Genomic DNA, 22116 nt, shown 5'->3' on the forward strand with positions numbered 1-22116 from the left:
AAAAAAATCTCTGTTCTCTATAAAAGCTGTATTATTCTCAATTCTCTTTTATCCTAGTGTGCTTCCTTAAGTCAGAATACTCTGTCCCTTAACAGCCCACGTTAAAGAACGTTATCTTTATTTGTAATCATAGTGTTTCACCATTGCAGAAGATAGCTGAACCTTATCAGATTCTGATATTTGTGTTTAATCAATAACCACATCCCTTTTTGATCTCTTCTTCAATTGTATTTTCCCAGATGTGTGTTTTATTGTGTAAGAATTCAATTGAGACAGCCATTCATGTTTGCAAAGAAGGACAATATTTTATTATTGATTATAAAGAAAAGAAATTTCATACTTTGTGTAACCAGTCCTTTCTGTTATAGCACAGTGAATTCTGAAAGTGAGGAACAAGTTAACAAACCGTAGAAAACAAGACGACAGAAAGATGTAGAATTCTGACCACATTATAAAATAAGACTTGGCAATGTTAATGTGTCTAATTCACAAGAATTCAATTCACATTTGAAATGAGTGATTGTTACATAATTTGCGGTTTGGTAGGTTAGAAAGAATAAGGGGATAATGGTCAAAATATTTAACATGAATATGGCACAGCCTGACCAGTGACACCAGGTTCCTTGTTACTGGAATAGCATTGTGGAGACCCTGCTTGCAGACCTTTATGTTCCTCCTTTAGACACTAGACCGAATAGAAGGGTGGATGCTTGGAGAGGTTCAGGGTGGTTAGGGAGTGGAGGAAGCACTGAGGAGGTTCAAGGTTGAAACTATTGATGAGCTACTGTTTTAACAGTTGTTAACAGTTTAATCACTGTTATCAGCTGGACTGAGAAATGAGGAACCATGGAATAGTGCAATGTGCTCAGAAAATTAGACCCTGAGTTGGAGTTCCTGACACTGCCATTAACTCACTCTGTGGTCTTGGCTGAGTCATTTCTTAGGGCTGCCTTTTTCTCTTAAGAAATATGAGAATGTTGGCTAAGAAGAACCCTAGATTCTCTTCCTGTTCTAAGAACCCACTGTTTATTTATTTTTTAATGATCTACAAGTTCTGTGCCTAGAGTGTTGAGCTACCTCTGAGCTTCTGAGAAGCGGAGAGAATGAAGTGTTTTATAGTAGGCAGGGGGCAGTCTCATGCTCTGTGGTTTGTGAGTAGCACAGCGGTGAAGCAGGAGTGGAGCTGGCATTAACCATGAATGCACTTTGCTATCAAGAACAAGTCAAGAACAGTTAAATACCTTTTAGGGGCAGCTCAAAAATATTGTTTTGAAGATTAACAGTTTTTGATGTTTGGGAATTTATTGCAGGTTAGAAACGTGCTAGTTTACCACAGATTTAAAACAATACTGCTTTTGCCTAAAATTACCTGTCAGGGAAAAAAAGGTATTTTGGACTTTTTTTCTGGTAGTTTTCCTAAATCATAAAATTTCTGTCAACTTTCCATTTCAGTTTTCTGTTTTTTGCTTGGTTATTGATACATTAAGCTTTTTAAATATTCAGTAAATACATCAAGCTATCTCCATGGGAATATATATGCACAAATTAATGAGCAGTGTATTTGCCTAGCAACTGTAGAAACATGCCTGCCACAAGTAAAGAAGATTCAATGTAACTTCAAACTAAATGTGACTTGCCCACAAAGTGTTTGTATTGTTTGAGTTGAAAATCACTTTCCAGTTTATATTAAAACTACAAAAAATAATTTGTATAAAGAAGTGCTCATCATAATTATGAATTACTTCAGTTATCCATAAAAAAACAATAAACTTTCTGAAACGCGGGCTGTATTAGGAAACTCAGTGCTGAATAAGTACTGGCATGTGTTTTTCTTTTGGGTGCCTGTACAAATGATAGTTTGGTAAAGTGAACTGAATCTATTTTTAATATCCTGTTGCTTATTGTATTTGACATACAGAAAAGAGGGAAGTGAAGAATTGATTATCAGAGACCATTTTCTTGAAACTTGCAGATAATTCCCCCTTATGCTTATTAGAATAAAGAAGAGCCTTTCTGTAACAAATTAAGAATATGCATAACCTGTTAAGATATATAGTAATAGGTATATAGTAATGTGGTCTAGAATCAGTACTCTCTTGAAGTATATACCACATTCAAAATTCACTGGAGATGTTTCAGAGACATCTGTTGTAATTACAGGAACATGGTTTCTAATTCATTTAATTCCCTTTCCTACCTAAACTGTACATATAAGTGAATTTTAAGAGACTGTATAAATAAATTTTTAATTACAAAATGATGTTATACAATACATTATTAATAATAACCAACAATGCATAATGTTTATGCATGAGTCCATTAGAAAGATGAGCTAATATATGTCAGTTCTGAAAGAATGCACTAATTTGTCCTGAATTTGTGAATGAGGTTGAATCCATGGTGCAAGCTGATGAGTGGAGTAACATCGAGTTGTTTAGCATGCTATTTTATAGTCTAGCAACATCTTGTACCTATGACATTTAAGAGGTATTTAAGATTTGTTCATCACATGTGATCAAGAATCTTATTTTTCAGTGAGCCATGCGGTTGTGAAATTTGGAATACGACCACTGAGTTGACAATACTAGCTTTCCCAGACAGGTGCAGAATAAAATGGCCTAAAGCATCCAAGAAATGTGTATGGTCCTTGCATTTCAGCACATGGAAATCACAGTCTTGTTGTAATGGAGTTCCCCACTGTGGCCCAAAGGACTGTGGGAATGTGGGTACCTTGCTGCACTAGCGGTAGCAGATTTCTGAAATCTCCATGGCCAGCTCCAAACAGTCGCTGGTCTCGTGGCAAGATTCAAAAAGGCTGCAGTCCATGTCACAGTTGCAGTTACAATCATTCCGAGAGTGGTTTTCATCCGAAGTGGGGTGGTACCTGTGAGAGGGGCAGCACAAGTTGGTACACACTGTTTCGCACGTATCGGGGAGCATCAGGAGACAGTCCCAAAACTGGCAAAACAGACAGGTGAGGATCAGGGAGGCACACTCCTCTGTTTAAATAAGAAGAAAGAAAATTAATAGTGGCACATAGAGGGGCATCTATGAAGGAGAGGCATGTGTGGAGGTACACCTGATAACTTTGCAGCCAACTCTTAATTGATTATCCACATTAGGGGTAATGTACACCACTAGTCTCTCAAGCTCCCCCACCCCCATGCCAGTACTCACTCTACTTAAGTAATTGCTTTATTAACTTCCTGAGCATTTCCTATTGATTCTACATAATCTGGTTATTTAAAGTGCTGTCACTTTTCTAAACTCCTTTATTTACTCTGCCTGCAGAGGTGCTGGGAAGCCACATAATTATCAGCTTATCTGGAAATCTTGCAACTGTCTGAAAAGCAGCAGGGCCTCCCCAAATGCAGGGAGCTTCAGGAGCAATTAGTTAGGGACAAGGAGAAACTGTACAAATGTCCTGTTTCTCGTCACCAGGCTTTGTTATTTGTTCGACATGGATTCCCATAAATCCGCCACACCCATATTCAAATGCAAGCGAAAAGCACATTTCAAAACTTAATATAAATGCTTTTTAAAATAATCACAGCTTTTTGGGTTGTGTTTTATTTTTAATCTCTGTCTCCGTTTTCCTCCAGTTATGCAAAGCCTTGATTTTATATTCAAGTTGTTTAAGTGAAATACGTCATCATATGCCTAAAAGGTTTTAAATCTTATCAGTCCTCTTTAAGAAAATTGGTTTAAAAATTTACTATGCAGACTTGTAAAAATCTGGAAAGTATCTCTAAGGCATTGAAGGTAATTGGTAATTCTAGCCAAACAGCTGTGATGAGTTATAGATTATTGTATTTTTTTGTTTCCATAAAGGGAATTAGTTAGAAGATGTAGCAGTTCTCTTGTTAAAATTATAACTTTTCTTTTCAAGTTAAAAAAAAGTCCAAGAAATGTGTGATTGTTTTGTGAAAGGGTTAAGTGTTCATATGATATGTCATCTAATGGATTAAAGTCAACAATCTGAAGATTGTAGAAGATTGAAAGTAACATTCCAGTGTGAATTGTTAAAAAATTTTCTCTCCAGATGAGACTATCAACCGATTAAAGTTTGACTTTCATAAGGACCTGATTTCTTCCAGTAAGAATGTGGCGAACGTTTTGGTTTTCAGAGTTCAGCTAGTGGAGACTGTATAAACACACGGAGGAGATTTTGCTGTCTGTCATATGCGATAGTCCAGCTGCTCTTTGAGCCCCATTCATTTACTTCTTATGGCATTTTCCAGGAAATTTCTTTTCTTTTGTTGTCCATATATTTGTTAGTTTTTAAAAGAAGGGCAAACATGGAGAAAGAACCAATATTTTAAAGAAACCTGCTTCAATCTCTTATGAAAACACTATATACAGCTCTGTAATGAGCCCTGAATAAGGTCAATAGAAATCTTCCTCCCCTGTTCCTCCCTCCCATATTTCTTCCCAATAAGATGGTGGTAAAGAACCATATCATTTCTTTTATGACTACTTTAATTGCCAGATATTGTTGCAGGTGCTGTGGCCATTACTCAGAATTTATAGTGCAGGCAGCATACTCCATAATACCTCTATGGTGTACAAATTCATCTCTTTGCCAGACTTGGTATATTTTTATTCACTTACAGCCAGCTTCTAGCATATGGCAAACTCACTCATATCTTTTAAGTCACCACAAGCCACCCACAAAAATTCAGGAGTAAGTTAGTAATAGTACATAGATTTTATTTCACCTCTGCTTTTCCAAAGAGAGTGTGTTGGTGATCAAAGATGCAGGGGATAGAATCACATTGAGCTTTACCAATACCAAGACTGCTACCATGGCTCACCCTGACAACAAGTTCACATGGAAAATATTCTAAGCAAAAACTTCATGATCCCTTGTGCTGGTGCTCAAGAGACTTACTCAGGCTTATGACCAGATGAGAATGACCCCACGGGATCCTGTCCTTTACACATGCAAGGCTGAACCTTTGGTTTGAAGGTAAGAAGGGAAGGCTGCAAGGGGACTGTAAGGATTGACACTGGTTTTTCTATCAAGGCATGAGCAACCTGTTTGTAAAATGGCCTTGTAATTGCCTGAGGGCAAATAACTATTTGATTGAATTGCTCCTGGTGCCACCACAGTTTGGCACTGGAGGCTGCCACTTTTGATGTATGCTATACGTTTTATTTACCAAAAAGAGTCTTGGCCTAATCCTTTGGCCAAATTGGCATTGGTTTCCTTCCACCTCCCAATTTTGCACTTGAGAATAGAGCCCATTTTTTTCTGTTACTAAGTCAGCCCTTTTTATTTGGTTATAAAAGACAGAGCTTCTTGCCCAAGAAAAACACGGTAACCTTAATGAATTGAAAACAGATTTTTCCGAACTTTCAAGTGTGTTCCACACTTTTCCTAAAAGGCATGTTAAATAATTCTACATGAGCAGGCAAAACTGTTTTGCATATGGCCAATTTTTGTTTGCATAAGAGTAACATAAGCAGTTCAGGGGAAAACTTGCAACTGTTTGAAGAGTGTTGGACTTCCTTTCTCCTGAATGAGTTTATTTTCCTTCATCTGCAATACTTCCTGGGACTTTAATGTTTAATAAATGTGATATTCAAACCCACATCCCATGATGAGCACCCTTTCTTCCAACACATCCAAAAGAGGATGCCCTTATCCACATGTCTACGTCATGTCTCGTCTGCAATGTCTTTAAAATGTCTCGCTCACCAAGGCCATATTGCATTTTAGATCTTTCTCTTTCTCCAGCCTATATGACTGTCCCTCTTTCAGTTTTTCTCTCCTGAACACCAAGATAAATTTGGCAGAAACTGGGAAACCCTTTTCTTCATCAATCATACCCTCCCCTTCTAATTCATCAGCAAGTTCCGCTGAGTCTACCTCATTTGTGTTGCAGCCCATAAGCCTCTAACCACATTCAGGGCTACCATCTTGGATCTGGCCACCATCAGTCCCAAACAGGTCAACTTCAGTAGCTTTCTGGCTAGGATGCTGTGCTTCCTCAGGAGCCTACTTCAAATTCATCAGTTCCTGTGATATCTTAAGTCCTAAAGTAGAACAACTGACTTGTGATGGCCCAGATCTTTGCCATAGCCAGCAAGCCCCTGTGTGAATAGGTTTCTGCCTTTTTCTTTGACTTCTGTATCTATTTTATTCCTTACTCACTGTATTCCAGCTACATTGGCTAAATCTCAGTATGTATGGTACATCTAGCTCATGGTATGTGTACTTGCTGTGCCTCCTGCTTGTATTGCACACCCTTACCTCCTAGCTTTCTTTACCCAACTCTTATTCAGATCTTTAGACTTTAGTTGAAGACAGCTTCCCTCTAAATCATTTCCTTGCTGAAGCCCTCACAGAGTTCTGTGTTATTTTTCCTTCATAGCAATGACCACAGTATTGCACTGAACTACGTGGTTAATTAGTTTCTCCTCTTACTAGACTATAGATTATAGGATGGGGCCTGCACTGTGGTGTAAAAGGTAAAGCCTCTGCCTGCAGCGCTGGCATCCCATATGGATGCCAGTTCGAGTCCCAGCTGCTCCACTTCCAATCCAGCTCCCTGCTAATGTGCTTGGGAAGGCAGTGAAAGATGGGAGACACAGAAGAAGCTCCTGGCTTCGGATTGGCTCAGTTTCAGCCACTGTACCATTTGGGGAGTGAACCAGTGGATGGAACATATCTCTCTGTCACACTGCCTTTCAATAAAATAAATGAATCTTTTTTAAAAAAAATAAGTTATAGGAACAGGACAGCCATTTCTCTATTTAAATGAATAACTCTGTGAATAATTTCAGGAGGTAAGCTAAGTATTTTGGAACCAATTTTTTAGATGAAAGGACTAATATTCAGAGGTTATCATTGTCCTAGGTCCTTCCAATTGCATGGTAGTAGAGCTGGATTCACATGTAATTTTTTCTGATCCAAAATGCATGCTGTCTATCTCATTGTTATTTGGGTCCTGTTTCACCTAAAGCCATTCAGCAGTCTTCCATATTTTCTGTGCATTTCACGAAATAAAACTCAAAATGAAATGGAGTCAGTATTACTTGTACCCCCTTAATAGATGAGGAAACTGGCTCAGGAGAGTTTAAAAGGCAAGCAGCTCCCACCATCTTCTATCCTCCCACCCCCTGAAGTTGTGTGGCTACAGTTTTGTCCTAGACTGTGTTCTCAAAGCTCTGAACTGTGGCCAGCCCTCCATAACACTCTCCAGCTTTCTGTAGTTTTGAGCATGATGCAGGACACTGCCTGCGTGTGAATGGCTTGCTTTCTTATCCAGTCCCTACTCCTCTCCTTCTCTGCTGTGTTTTATCAAGGTTGACAAAGTACATTCTCCATGTTCCCTTAGTGGCTTCTGACAGGATTTGGCCAATTGGAGGCAGCAACATGAAATAGGAGGATGGAAGGAAGAGACAACTCAGGGTGTTTCTCCTTTGCTCTCTCTGATTTGGTTGATGTCTAAGGCAGTCATATTTTCTGGGTTTTACCGTTCTCTGAAAAGCCTTCTGTCTGTGGCCCTTGCTAATTCCAATTACTAATTGTCTATCTAATAATGGTTCGTAACTAGTGGTCTACAAGCTCATGTCAGTACTAGCAGTCCTCTGGTGGTCTGGAGGGATAAAGTGATGAGGTGCTAGAGCCTTCCTATTGTTGCTAATTTGTAGGTTGCCTCACTCTTCAATGGATTGTTTATTCAGCTCTTCTAATACTTTGGATAGTAAATCTCCTCTCTTGAACCACCTGGCATCCTGACACAGGCTCTAATCACTGCTGTCAGAGAGCCCAACTGGCTTTCCCACTTCTTAAACCTGGAATCAAGAAGGTTTAAAATAGATTGGAGACCTGCAGGACACACAGCCAAAAGTGGTATTTGGCTGTGAGCAAGAAGCCATTTCCTTTCTGCACCTCTGGGGTAGGTGACACTGAAACTGTAATATGTGAGCGATACCTTAATGGCACTGAAGAACTAATGCAGCTTCCAGAGATGCTGAGTGCACAACCGGGGTTGGCTAATTAAGAGGGAGAATCTGACTCATTAGAAAGGATTATGTGTAATTATAATAGAAAAGGTAACAATGCAAGGAGGTTCCACAAACATACCTGGTATCAACCTCATGGTCATTGTTCTGTGCTCCCTGAAATTCCCCTCTCAGTTTTCAGCATTGCTACCCTGATGTCCACAATAAGCAGGAGGGAGGGACAAAAGTCAGCTTTGATAGTAAACTGCAGTTCCTGAAACATTTCTCAACTCCAGATAGATATACCTTGCTACTTTAGGGATCACTATCCAAAGTAGCAAGAATATAGTTCTTCTAGAAGTGACCAGGGATTAAAAAAAATATCTGTTCATTCTTCCCTAAAACAAAGTAAGATAAAAAAAAAAAAGAGTGGCAAATTGAACCAGTAACACGTTCATGTGCTGTCACAGAGAATGGGACATCATAATGAAATTCATGATACAATGGCTTCCACTGATTACTCAAAGTTTTTGGCCCAAAAGTATAGAAATTGGTTCCCACTCCCCCCAAATTAAGATTTTTAAAAAATTTGTAATGTAGAATGGGAATAAATAAAGTGTGACTGAATGCCTTTCTTTAGCTGGGGTATCATCCCTGATGTTATCAATTTTAATAGCTACTTAAATATGTCAAGATCTATTTAAGTTCAGACAAGCACAACTAACATTCAAGTCAGTTCTTTAGAACTAGAATGACTAGATTTGGGTGATACTTAGTAAATTTGTGCTTATGTTTTTTTCTGAGCAAATGAACTGAAATAATTATAAAATTGAAACATTTTATAAGGTGACACCACCGCATTTAATTGTATGAAATTTACAGTGTAGAAAATGTAATCATTTTATTCAGTAGTCCATGGTGTAATTAAGACTATTCTTTTGAGGTATCTTGTATTTATGATTTTCCTCTTCCACCTGGATGAGAAGTCTTGAATTCAAAATTATACGTCAATTAGATATTCTCAAGATTATTTTTAAGGGACCTGTTTTCTAATATCATGTGTATCCCTGATTTTCTTATGCACAGGGATACTTTTGCAATCAAAAGAATGTAGAAACAGGAGCACGGACACAGATAGCTCTCTGGACTTTTTCCATTTTATTCAGGAAAAGGACCACACACGATGAACCACAATTTAATAATAAAGTAATGTTGCAGCACATAGTGTGTGATGTGCAGTAAAGATCCTTTTAAATTCCCATCAGAGCACACACCATGAACTGTGCTAATGGATGTAACACATTTTACAAAATCTGCATGTGTGAGGCTTTTTCATTCTGTTTTAAGTGGGGCAATGTATATAAATAATAGATATTAGCAATTAAGCATCCATTCCTATGCACTCATTTATACATTTGAAAATAAATTAACCACAAACTACATGAAAGTGGATGCAATCTTCTCTTTTCCCTTCTGTTTTCCCTGCTGTTCCTGAAAGATATTTCTGTATTTATCTCAGTACGAACAATGACCCCAGATCTCAATTTCTGCATTCTTAAATTAATTACTATCAAAAAATTCTCAAAAATGGAGTGAGTCTGACTTAACTCTTGATTTCCTTGATGTTTGCTGTTTGGGATAATGAGAATTTCTTATCACTATTTGTGAATCTTAGTTTGGGTTTTTACTTTTTCTTTTATCACTGGTATCAAATGCTCTTACCTCGCTGGGACAATTTTTCACAGGACTGTTACCTATGCCATCAGCTTAAAACTTGAATTTCTTGGGTCATACTGGTCTTAATCCAGTCCTTCAGAAAATAGTCTAACTGAATTAACCTCATGAATCTCCTTTGGTCTTTTGTATTCAGCACAATTTGCTTTTGTTTTTCTTTTTGTTTTTGTTTTTGACAGGCAGAGTTAAGACAGTGAGAGAGAGAGAGAGAGTGAGAGAGAGAGAGACAGAGACAGAGACAGAGAGAAAGGTTTTCCTTTTCTGTTGGTTCACCCCCCAAAATGGCCGCTACGGCCGGCATGCTGCATCAATCTGAAGCCATGAGCCAGGTGCTTCCTCCTGATCTCCCATGGGGGTGCAGGGCCCAAGGACCTGGGCCATCCTCCACAGCACTCCCAGGCCACAGCAGAGAGCTGGACTGGAAGAGGAGCAACTGGGACAGAACACGGTGCCCTGACCAGGACTAGAACCTGGGGTACTGACGCCACAGGCGGAGGATTTGCCAAGTGAGCCGTAGTGCCGCCCCACAATTTGTTATTTTTCTGCATAATATTATTTTTAAAAAATTTATTTATTTGAAAATGAGAGAGAGAGGGAGGGAGAGAGAGAGAGAGAGAGAGAGAGAGAAACAAGGAAAAGAGAAAGAGAGATCTTCCATACACTGGCTCACTCCTTAAATGGCCACATCAGCCAAGTCTGACAAGGCCAAAGCCAGGAGCCTGGAACTCCATCCAGGTCTCCAACATGGGTGGCAGATGTCCAGGCACTTGGGCCATCACAGGTGTGTTTGCAGGGAGCTGGATAAGAAGCAGAGCAGCCTGGGCCCAAATTGAATTTTAATATTGGATGCTGGCATCCCAGGCAGCAGTTTGATTGGCTATGCCACAATGCCAGTCCCTGCATAATGTTCTTGAGTGTCAGCTGCCATTTTAATGGGGTAGTTATTTTGGCCCTTGCCTGAGAGTGCAATGGTTCAGGTTTCATGCTAATTGGTTTGGCACTTCTCCTTCTTCCAGGATCCCTGATATGATAGACTGGAGTAATTCTAGAGGACACCGCATTTTATTCTGTGGATATGTATAATGGCAGTTCCTAACCTTGAAATCATTAGCCTGATATTCATGATGAGCAGCATCTGTGTATCCCTAGTACAACCTAATAACACATTTTAGCATCAAAAGGCTTTTACAGAGAATCCTCCTGCTTCGCCTTTTTCCTTATTAGCATTATCCTCTACCAAAGCTGTGATTGAGCATCATCCTGGATTCAAGTTCATAACCTGGTAGTCTCCAGGTCAGAGTGGCTCAGGATGTGTTGTTGGGACTGCCTCAGGCTTCATAATGTAGGCAGGCATGGTGGCACAGTGTGAAGTGGCAGGTTGGGGTGTCTGCATACCACATCAGAGTGCCGGTTTCGATTCTGACTTTTCTGCTTCCAATCTAGCTTCCTGCTAATGTGTACCCTAGAAGGCAGCAGGTGATGGATCAACTGTTTGGGTCGCTACCACCCACATGGGAGACATCCAGATTGAGTTCTGGGCTCCCACCTTTGGCTTTTCCCAGCTCTGGCTGCTGTTGTAGACATTTGGGGAATGAATTATCCATGGAAGATCAAGGTATATTTTCTCTCTCTCTGTCTCTCTTCCCCTGTTTGTGTGTGTGTCACCCTGCTTTTCAAGTAAATAGACATTTAAAAAAATAACTAGTTATCATCACAGGATTGGAATTTCATATAGTACTCCTGGAGTCTGGTTTTGATGATAAACTTGAAGATCTGGCAACCCTGGGTCATTTCTTCTGGCAGCTGGCAGCTGGAGCTGAATAGAGGCAGAGATCTTTAGATGAAATACGTGCTGTTTACCTTGCCACAGGCCTCACCAACCCCTACTATTACTTCTTCAGCTTACTTCACTATTCACCTTCTCTCCTGGCAATTGCAAGCAAACATGTCTGTAGTTTCTGATCTGAAACATTCATGACAACATATACACAAGATACCACATATATATCATGCACTAGAAATCTTCCCTCTCATTACTTTCTAAAACTATAATCATTTTAAAAGTTGAAAGTCTGTATTTATTATGGACTAGTTTTATACTAGGTGCTTTAGCTATATTATTTCGTTTGATTCCAAATCCCCACAATGTCTTACTAGCTCTACTATGTAACTGAAAAACTCAGATTCAGAGATGACCAACAAACAAACAAGCAGAACTTGCCTGGTTTTATACAGTTAATAAACTTCAAGACAGGAGTTACATCATTATGATTTCAAAGGTGTTATTGCACAAAGTTTATTTAAATTTTTTTCAAAAAGTCAATATGAATTTAAATTTAAACCAGAGAGAATATCCTATTATATTTTCCTTTGAGAAACTCTAGGCATTTCTTTAAATGCAAATGTAGATGCTGAACACTACACAATTCTTAATTGGTTTATGACTCCCGGAAAGGTCACTGAAAGTTAACCTGAGTAAAATTCCATATGTCTTAGTGTGGCATCCAGATGTAGAACTGGACTCTGCTGATCATTTAGTACCAAGTCAATTTGAAAATAGCTTTGTGGACAGAATATGCCTTTTATGCCATGTACAAGAATGGTTTGGTCTAGGTTTGCACTAATCAGAATGCATAGGGAGTGATGTTATGTACAAGGACCAACTCTTTTTCATAGAGTTGCCACTATAAGCATTTTGAACCTTTATAGTGCCTATATTTATATATTCCTGGAATTTTAATACCATTCACTGTGCCTTCTCTTCTCTGCCTAGAGCCACAGGCTGAGTGGTCCCATAGTCAAGAAGGGAAATAAGATTGCCATTTTTCTTTACCCATTTTATGGCCCCATAATGAAAATGATTATGCCCCATAGTAGCTATTTAAAACACATTGCCTCTGCTTCCCAGCTTTGAGAGCAAACAATCTGCCAAGCACCTCACAACTGCAAAGTGACCTTGACATGTGTCATTCACCAGAGTTTTCAAATTGAAGTCTTCTTGCTTAATATTCATAAAGAGGTTTTTTTTTTTTCTCCTAACAGCATATGTGATGAATTTACAGAGGCTGGGGGCTGAGGAGCTTTATTTAGAGGTGGGTTGAATTCTGAGAAACATACCATCAGTGTCTCTGTGATGAACTGAAGTATCAGTTTGGAGGTAGGAAAATTTCGTTTGGCATTCTTCAAGGGAGGACAGTGATGTGCTGGATTCTGACAGTTTTTTCTCATTGGGGGTTTCCTTGGCTGGTCCATCTGTGATATTGAATTCGGATACTGAATTTATAACGATAGCATTAATGGGTTTCTCGTCTGCATGCCTTTCATTTGTGAGTTGCATATCTAGATGAAAAAAGAAAACACACATAGGAAAAAACCCACTATAGTGTACATGGCTTACTGATCTAAGGATGGACATTTGCAGAATGACATTCTAGACTTTTATAAGAATAAAGTCTTAATAAAAAGAATGGAGCATTAATAAGCAGGATAATTTTGAGTGCAAGTAAGAATAGAGTATATGGCCGGCGCCGCAGCTCAATAGGCTAATCCTCCACCTGCGGCACCAGCACCCCAGGTTCTAGTCCCGGTCGGGGTGCTGGATTCTGTCCCGGTTGCCCCTCTTCCAGGCCAGCTCTCTGCTGTGGCCAGGGAGTGCAGTGGAGGATGGCCCAAGTGCTTGGGTCCTGCACCCCATGGGAGACCAGGAGAAGCACCTGGCTCCTGGCTTCGGATCAGTGCGGTGCGCCAGCTGCAGCGCGCCGGCTGCGGTGGCCATTGGAGGGTGAACAAACAGGAAAGGTAGGCCTTTCTCTCTGTCTCTCTCTCTCTCTCTCACTGTCCACTCTGCCTGTCAAAAAAAAAAAAAAAAGAATAGAGTGTAAACGTTATAAAATTTTGTACACATTATAAGTTTCATCTATCACATTAATTTTAATTTCACCTATCACACTCATTTATACTATTTTTTTTTTCATAATGATGAGCAGAGAGAATCAAGGAATTGGTTCACATGGAGCCACCAATTCTCAAGAGTATGCTGTCAACCTGGTATCATAGAATATTATGGAACTAAGAGGCAGAAGTCTTAAATACTGGGTACTGCTGCAGACTAATTTACATGATTTCAATCAAGTTGCTTTATTTCTTTCGTTCTACAAAACCCAGTATTCTTCCTCTGTATAAGAATAGTGGAGATGGATGATTAGTTTGAAATCTCATTCCTACTCTGCCCTCAATGACCCCAGTTGCCAATCCTTCCTCTGCCTGGATTTTTGTTAGGTCCCTAATCAGGTGCTAGTATATATGGTTTGGGGGATGTTCTTCTTGGGAACATGTTTTATTTCCAGGTAACCACACAGAACTATTACTAGCGAATTTCTAGCAAAGAAATATTGGGTGGTCTATTTTTTAACAGGCATTGGGCTGGACTTTGGGGTACAATAGTAACAAAGACAGGTGTAGTATCACACAGATTAGTCAAGGAGTAACTGCTTCCATTGTAGTACAGAAGAAGATATGAAAGAGAAGCATACCATGAAATTACATTAGATAGAGGACCAGACTGGGGGGCAGTGCAGTTTTTTGTGACTTACCGATGCCCATTAAGCAGACTCCTAGGATCAAAAAGATTTAATAGAAAAAGACATTCTAAAACATGCAACCAGGTTGATTCCCAGGGACATCTTAAGAGCTAAACAAGCAACAGATCTGGTCAGTACTTTCGGGAGGTGGTAAAGACGCATTCTGGTCAGTTGCATTCCCATAGCTAACTCAATGCCCAGTTCATTCAAAAATGCTCATTGAGTGACTGAAATGAATAATACAGTTGGCAACCTGGTTAATTTCACCATTCTTAGGGAGCTCCAAACAAGAAATATATTCTTTCCATGTCCATTTTTATAATGCTTTCCAAAGTTGCTTTATTTGTTCAGAGGGAATATCTACCTGGTCCTACCTCTAAGGGCACTGTTTTTCAGACATTTCTGCAGAAAAGATCTTAGAAATCTTATAAAAAAATGGAATTTTTAAAAGTCTAGGCACTTCCCTCCCCGGCAGACTTTTTAGTAAATCACAATGCCTGGGGGAGATTTTTGAAGCTTCTCAGGTGGTTCTGACATGCAGTTTTGAGAAACCTAGGGCTCTTCTACTTTTGAGAGGCAGAGAAAGAGGCAGAACTACCAATTGACTTGTGCATTCATTGATTTTCAGAAACCAGTCATGAGCTGCTCGCTCTCCCAGGGCTCCTAACTGAAACTAGAGCTAACAAACAGTATGACTATTTTAGGGCAAGTAATTTATTTATTTATTTATTTATTTATTTATTTATTTTGTTATGGGGCTACTGGAGAATGTTTAGCATTATTCCCACCCTCTACACACTAGATGCTAATAGCATGTGTCTCCTTTAGTGATGACCACCAAAAATTTTTGCAGATATTGCCAGATTTTCCTGTGGGGAAAAATCATACACCCACTGCTCACCCCCTCACAGACATAGTGCATGTATTTTATGCAAGTTTCCATGTTATCATTGAAATGCCTCACTGAATGTAAGTATCACAGAGACTCTTAGAAGTAGATATTGCTAGCTTTCTTGAACAAATGGGAAATGTTAGAATTGGTATCTTCAGTTAACAAATAAATGAGGTTATTTAAGGCTTAAAGACTTTATTTATTTTAAAATATATTTATTTGAAAGGCAGACATAGATCTGCCATCCACTGGTGACAACGCAAATGCCTGCAATAGCCAAGGCTGGACCAGGCCAAATTCAGGAGCCAGAAACTCACTCCAGGTCACCTACAGGGATGACAGGGGCCCAACTATGTGGACCATCACCTACTGTCTCCCAGGGTGTGCATTAGTAGGATGCTAGATGGACAACTGAACCAGAACTCAAACCCAGGTACTCTGATATGGGATCCCAAGAGGCTACTTGACCGCTGTGCTAAATACCCACCCCCGAGAATTTATCTATGCAAGTTTCTCAGGGCCCTCTCATTAGTCAGTGGTAAAACTAGGATTCAAATGTTGGCCTGGTGGATTTTAAAAGCTTTGCTCTTATTCTTGTCCTTTCATATGGTACAACATTTTCTCTGCTTTATTCTTAGCATGTATCTCTCTTTCTTAACTGCTGAGCGTGTACATCAGCAAAATCCTCTTCACCCTAAATCCTCTGATGTGTCACCTACCTCAAATTGGGCTTCGCAAATAATTTAGTTTTATAGACTTGCCTTTTCCTGAGTAGTCTTTGCAAAGCAAAACTACCTTCTTGCGCACTCAGGGAATCCTGCCTGTTCAGTTACAGCTGCTTTGCATTGTACATTAGAGTGGTTAAGAAGAGCTGATAGATAACGAAACCTTGATGAGTATAGAGATTACAGCAGCTATTTACTTAACAGAATTAATTAACAATCAGTTCAAATTAGCACACGTAGTCAGGCTTCATGTAATTTAAATTGCTTTTGCACAAAGTAATTCAGTAACAAAAAAGTTGGATAGAGGTTACTGGAATGTAAGAACATGCAGAAAATACGGTATACAGCCAAGTGGTATATGATTCTCTTTTTAATTTTGTGACAATTTTAAGTATAGCATTTGAATATAAGTGGTATGCTACATTAAGCAACCATTTGGAGCACACTAAGCTTGCGGTGAGAGAATTTTATGGAGAAGTTAAACTGCCATTCATAAAGTTATTTTAATTCTATATCTCTGTTTATATTTTTATTTTTTCATTCCCCAGTAGAAACTATCTGTTGCTCATTAAAAAATCATCTGACATACACACATTTCAGAACCCAGTCTGTTCAACAAGAATTCTGACATCTGAAATGAGTCACAATTTTTGGGTGAATGTTACTGACATCTTCCATCTTTTATAGACGGAATGCTAACAGTGATTTCCCCAGATTCCTTCTTTTACAGCATTATTTGACATTGTATCCAAAGTATTATAAAGTAGCATAAGCTAAAAGGAGACACACATAAAAAGTGGTATCACATCTTCTGCAGAAAAACTATTTTGGAATTAAGTAAGGAACTCGTGAAACTATATTTGAGATGTTATACATAGTTCTTGACATTAACTTAGAGAAAATAATTTTTAACAGAAAAAAACAAACCAAAATTAAGACAAAAATTAGAAGCTCATCTATATTTCTTAGAAAAAAATTAAAGTGTATCTTGAAAGTCAGTGATATAGAAAATTCATGTTTGGGCTAAAAGTAATTGCAAGAACCAACGGGCATAAACTTGAATAACACGAAGATAGACAGTTAATTAATTTTTTATTACCATTGAGCAAATGTTATTAATTTAATTCAATTAACATTTATTGAGTACCCACATGCAATAGATGAATCAATGTGACAGGAGCTATTAATTTATTTACTTTAAGTTATTAAGGAAATATTTTAATGTTTTAATGATTTCCATTTTTGTTCACTAAATATGACTTTGTAATTTTTGCATTCATGTATTCTCTATGGATGTAAATATTCAAATTAGGAATAAGAAGCATCCCTTCTTTCCTGCCTTCTTTGATTCTGTTCTTGTGTTTTCCTTTCCTTCCCTCAATTTTGCTATTTCTCTCCCCCTTTTTCCACCTCCTCATACTCGTCTCTCCCTCTTGTCCTCTCTCAAACCTCTCTTCTCTGTCTCTCATTTAATTCTCCAACCAGCCTACTTTGTTTCTATTATCAGCCTCTTTCTTCCTCCATCTCCTTCAATATTTTTATTCCTTAAGATTTTGCCCTCTTAGTTCTTTTCTTTCTAGTCTACCCCTGAAGGTCATATTTGTCAACATTAACAACTTAATTGTTCCTTTGTGAGGTTGGCTCCTACATCTTTATGCAGCAATCCAGCCATTCAGACATTTAGTAAACATCTACTGTATGCCCGGTCCTGTGCCTCAAAGGAGAGTAACACATAGTTGCTGTCTTCAAGAGCCCACTGTCATCACTAACTGTGGTCTTACAATTGTGATTGACTGTTGAGTATTTTATTTGGGTTACCAGCCAAATCCTGTTAATTATTTTGCCTATTTCTTCTAAGCTCCTCATTTTTCTTCCCACACTGGGTAACTCTGGAGAACTCACCATTCAATTTCTCTTCATTATATTGTTATTTTCCTAGTTCCCTAGCCTTAAAACTGCACTTTGACTTGCCCCCGTCCCTCCATCTGATTCTTATTTATTCCTTCTAAGTATCTCTGAAGCCCATGTCTGCTTTTGTATTTCTATCACTATCACTTAGGTTTAATCCTCTGTGCTCACAAATTCTGGGCTCTTTCAGTCATCATGAGTCTTGACCATAGTGATAACTCTGTCCAAGACATCTTATACTCTATGTTGTTTTGCAGAATATTCTCCTGTTTATATTAAATATTAAAGTTAAAACAAAATACATTTATAAAAAGCTTTCTCTCACTCTCAGCCACCCTCCCAATCCCCACCCCCCACAAATTAGTGGTCATTATTACCTGAATATTTTCCCATTCTCTTGTTTTCAATTAACTTTATCAATTCTATTGCCAAGTTACCTTTTAAAGTATGTAGCTTGCTAAGTTTTCTTGTGAGTGGTAAACTCCAGAAGCCTATATGAAAATTTTTAGAAAAGCTTTTAAGGCATAGTGATTTTAATTTTAGTTCTACACCAAAATGTTTCAAGTGAGTGTGTACTTCAAATGTATGCATCATTTTTTAAGCTATAATGGTGAATTATACTTTCCCTTGGCTTTAAACTATACTCTAGCTTAGAATTTAGTGCTGTAATTATCTGTGGTTGAAATCAGATCAAGGCAGACAAGTGACATTTCAAGGTATCAGGTACCAAGCCATTAACAAATTATTATGGTTAGTAAAAGTAGTTAATTAAAGTGACACTATAGAGAAAAAAAAGTTTTTCCTTTGTATGAGAATGCTATGAAGTTCACATAAATGTCATAAGTGATTTTTTTATTGTTAGAATATATGAGTATATTCTCTGCTTGGCAGACAATTGTACACAATGTACAAAGATTCAGCAAATCACAAAATATGATCAACATGGTGAAAATAATTAGAAGAGGGCAGATTCACTTTTTCTCGATGTGTAGATCAAGGTTATTACATTGAGTAATTTTATTGACTGATACTATGACTGAAGACAGAAAGTAGGAAGATAAGGATCCCTCAGTTCTGAGAAAAGAAAAAACTAATAAAAGGTGATTGATACACAAAGAAGTTTTCTTTTTTAGAAGCAGAGTGATTGGAAGTTCAGTAGCTAATTTTCCCCAGCTAAGGGATAAAAGCTTCATAAAATATCCTCATCTTTTCTAAATGAATGGGAATAAGTAATTCTAAATGGAATATTCATTTGCTATATTCTAATATATTGGGTAAAACAAAGCCAAGTGTTCATTAAATGTAATTTTTAGGAGGGAATAAATGAGATAAATATGTCTGGTGTTTTTGCCTTTAATTGTCAAATGTCAGCTCTGGTTAGAAGATGTCCTTTAAGGACATTCAATTTAAAGTATCAGTTTTAGATATCATTGTTTTGATTTGTCATCTGCAGTACTTCACCTAAAACTTTGCCTCAAAAAATGTCAGATGCAATGTTTATCAAGGGCATTGACAAGAGGACATTTTAAGACTTTTCAGTCAGCCTTAGTAAATCTTTTCTTGAAAGAGAGAAAAAGAAAAAGCATGCTATTTCTCCAGAAATAATAGTAGTGAGTGGTCAAGGTGAAAAGCATTAAAGGGAAAGGAAGAACTGAGAGCAGAAGGTTGAGATGGTTCCCTCTCCAAACTTCCTCTACACCAGCAAAGCAACTTCAGTCTTTCAGGACTAATGTGGATTTTTGTTTTTGCTTTAACTAATTATTCTAGATAATTGCCTGAGTTTTCTTCTTGCCACTGTACTTTGAACCTGTAGACAGACATGGGCCAAGTAATATACTTTTATTGCCAGATCATAAGCTGGTAACAAGGAGCAATTCACTCCAAAGAAATGGTTGAATCTTCTTCAGACATGAAAACAGTTTACACTTATGAGTCTCCATTTCATTTTTATGCAGTTACCTTCAGTTTAATGTTTGTAAAATGTGTCTCAAGAAATATAGATTATGTTACCCAAGGAAAAAAAAATGGTTAGCAGTTTTTATAGTATGATGACTTGGGTTAGAAGTAGATTTAAGATTCTGAAAAACAGAAATGAATCCCATCAGGCAATAAACTCACACATAATTGGTATGAGTATTACTTATGCTGTTGATTTTTTTACTATCAGTGTTTAAACATGTGTTAAAAATTAAGCTATAATTATACAAAATATTCTTTATTATGTTAAAACCATCCCAATTTATTCATCTCAACTATTTGAATGCCACGTAAAGTCTCTTGGGTACATTAGCACATTTGAAGCTCACACATTTTTTTTCCAAAGTATTATTTTCACTATTACATGATTGAGGAAGTAGGTGGAAGGCCAGATATTTTAGTAGTTTGCCCTAGGTTACCCAATTAGTAAGGGACATAGCTAGTATTTGGACACCTGTCATCTGATTCCTATGGTATTCAAGCTTTGCATTCCCAAACTGTTTTAAAGACCATGTACTCTATTAGGAGGTTGAATGAGATGGAGATAGTTTTCTAAAGTAGAACTCCTTTGTTCCCTCTGACTTTCCTCTTTCCAAGTTAATTGATCTTGCTGGTATTTGATTAGCAGTCACTTCATGTGGATGTTCAAAACCAGAGCTCCTATTCAATAACTGATTGATTGCATTTTCCAGTTTTACCCCCTCACAGTCCAATGCAAGAAGCTTCCTACAATTCCCCCCTGAAACTCTATTTGAAATTAATTGTCCCCTTTGGGAGTCCACCCACCCACCCACTAGAGGTCTTGGTTGATATCCTTATTATAGCCTTTACATCAGTTTCTTGCCCTGTGATGTGTTATGGATATATTCCTCTTCTCTTTTTGTTTTTAATTCCTTAAGAAAATATATGCTCCACTCATCTTCATTTCTTAGCATTTAGCATCAGGTCTGGCAGAAAGCAAGTGTTAAATAAATTTCAGTGGAGTGATGAACTAACAGATTAAAGGTGAGGTGTTTCTGTTTTCAGTTGATAATGGATTCATCACTGGGGGAGGCTTTCTGAGTATTTCCATTGGTTTTCTTCCCCAACTCTTGGTATGCCAGTTGATCCTGTTGAAAGCCTACAAATTTCTCTTTTGTGCTAAAATATGTATTAATTTTTATTTTACCTTGAAACCAACCTTTGCATTTGTATGTAAAACTGTGAAGAATATACACAAATAAAAAAGAAATCCCCTATAATTCTACCATTTTCACACATTGTTGTTTTTGTTTCACAAAGATGGAAATATCTGATATAGATGAATTAGATTTAAAATATGTATTCTGGGAGTGAGTGTTTAGCCTAGTGGTTAAGATGCTGATTAGGATGCTCTAGCCTGACACTGGAGTACCTAGGTTCGATATCCAGCTCTGGCTCCTGAGTCCAGTTTTCTTCTGTTGTAGACCCTGGGAGGCAGCAGGTGAGATAGCTCAAATAAATGAGCTCCCGCTACCCATGTGGGTGATCTAGATTGTGTACGGGGCTCCCAGCTTTGGCCTCATCCCAGCAGCGGCCATTGAGGGCATTTGGGGGATGAACCAATAGATGAGGTCTCTCTCTTTCTCTCTCAGTCTCTCTGCCTCTCAAATAAATTCAGATAATAAATAATATAGGTATTACTTATAATACATATATTCTAACAGAATACATTAATCAATGTATTAATCTATATTAAATATCTAATTATCTATATTCTAATTAATATAGAAATATGTATATAAAATATGTAGTGCTTCCCAATAGTGTCACTCAGTATTCTAACTGCCTTGAACATATTAATCCATTTAATACTTCTTGCAACCCTAATTGGTAGGTACTACAAATGTCATCCCAATTTTTCACATGAGAACACATGAGCACAAGGATATAAAATAACTTACCTAAGATCATATAACTAGTAAGTGATGGAGCTGGGATTTTTAACTAAAGCAACCTGTATCCAAGTCTATGCTTCTAACCAATATGCTATACCGCTTTAGAGATTTAAAAGAATATATTATATATGCTACTATTCACCATAAACATGTCCCTACACCCTAAGTATTATTTTAAAAGATATACACAAGAACTCAGCTCAAATGTCACCTCCTTAGAGTGATCTTTCCTTACAATAATCTAAAATACGGATTCTAAATCAGGTTATTTGTTTCCCCTAAAGTGGACATTTGGCAATGATTAAAGATATTTTTTTAATTTCTGTGATTGGGACAGGTACTACTAGCATTTGTTGGTCAGAGGCCATTCTACTGTGCCCAGAAATCCACTCTTCTCACCACCAAAACCCAGAAAGAATATAGTTTTGAAT

General features: G+C 37.9%; 1 protein-coding gene across 1 annotated transcript in view; it reads right to left on the reverse strand.

The window, feature by feature from the left end:
• Positions 1–2739: 2739 nt before the first annotated feature.
• Positions 2740–22116, reverse strand: part of MDFIC2 (MyoD family inhibitor domain containing 2) — a 112351-nt gene continuing 92974 nt past the window's right edge. The window contains exons 2-3 of the mRNA XM_062200200.1: positions 12805–13026; positions 2740–2999 (exon numbers count right to left, since the gene is read on the reverse strand). Coding sequence (XP_062056184.1) covers positions 2740–2999; positions 12805–13026 — 482 coding nt within the window. The remainder of the gene's footprint in view (positions 3000–12804; positions 13027–22116) is intronic.

The sequence above is a fragment of the Lepus europaeus genome, chromosome 9 (assembly GCF_033115175.1).
Source record: "Lepus europaeus isolate LE1 chromosome 9, mLepTim1.pri, whole genome shotgun sequence".
Classification (NCBI taxonomy): domain Eukaryota; kingdom Metazoa; phylum Chordata; class Mammalia; order Lagomorpha; family Leporidae; genus Lepus; species Lepus europaeus.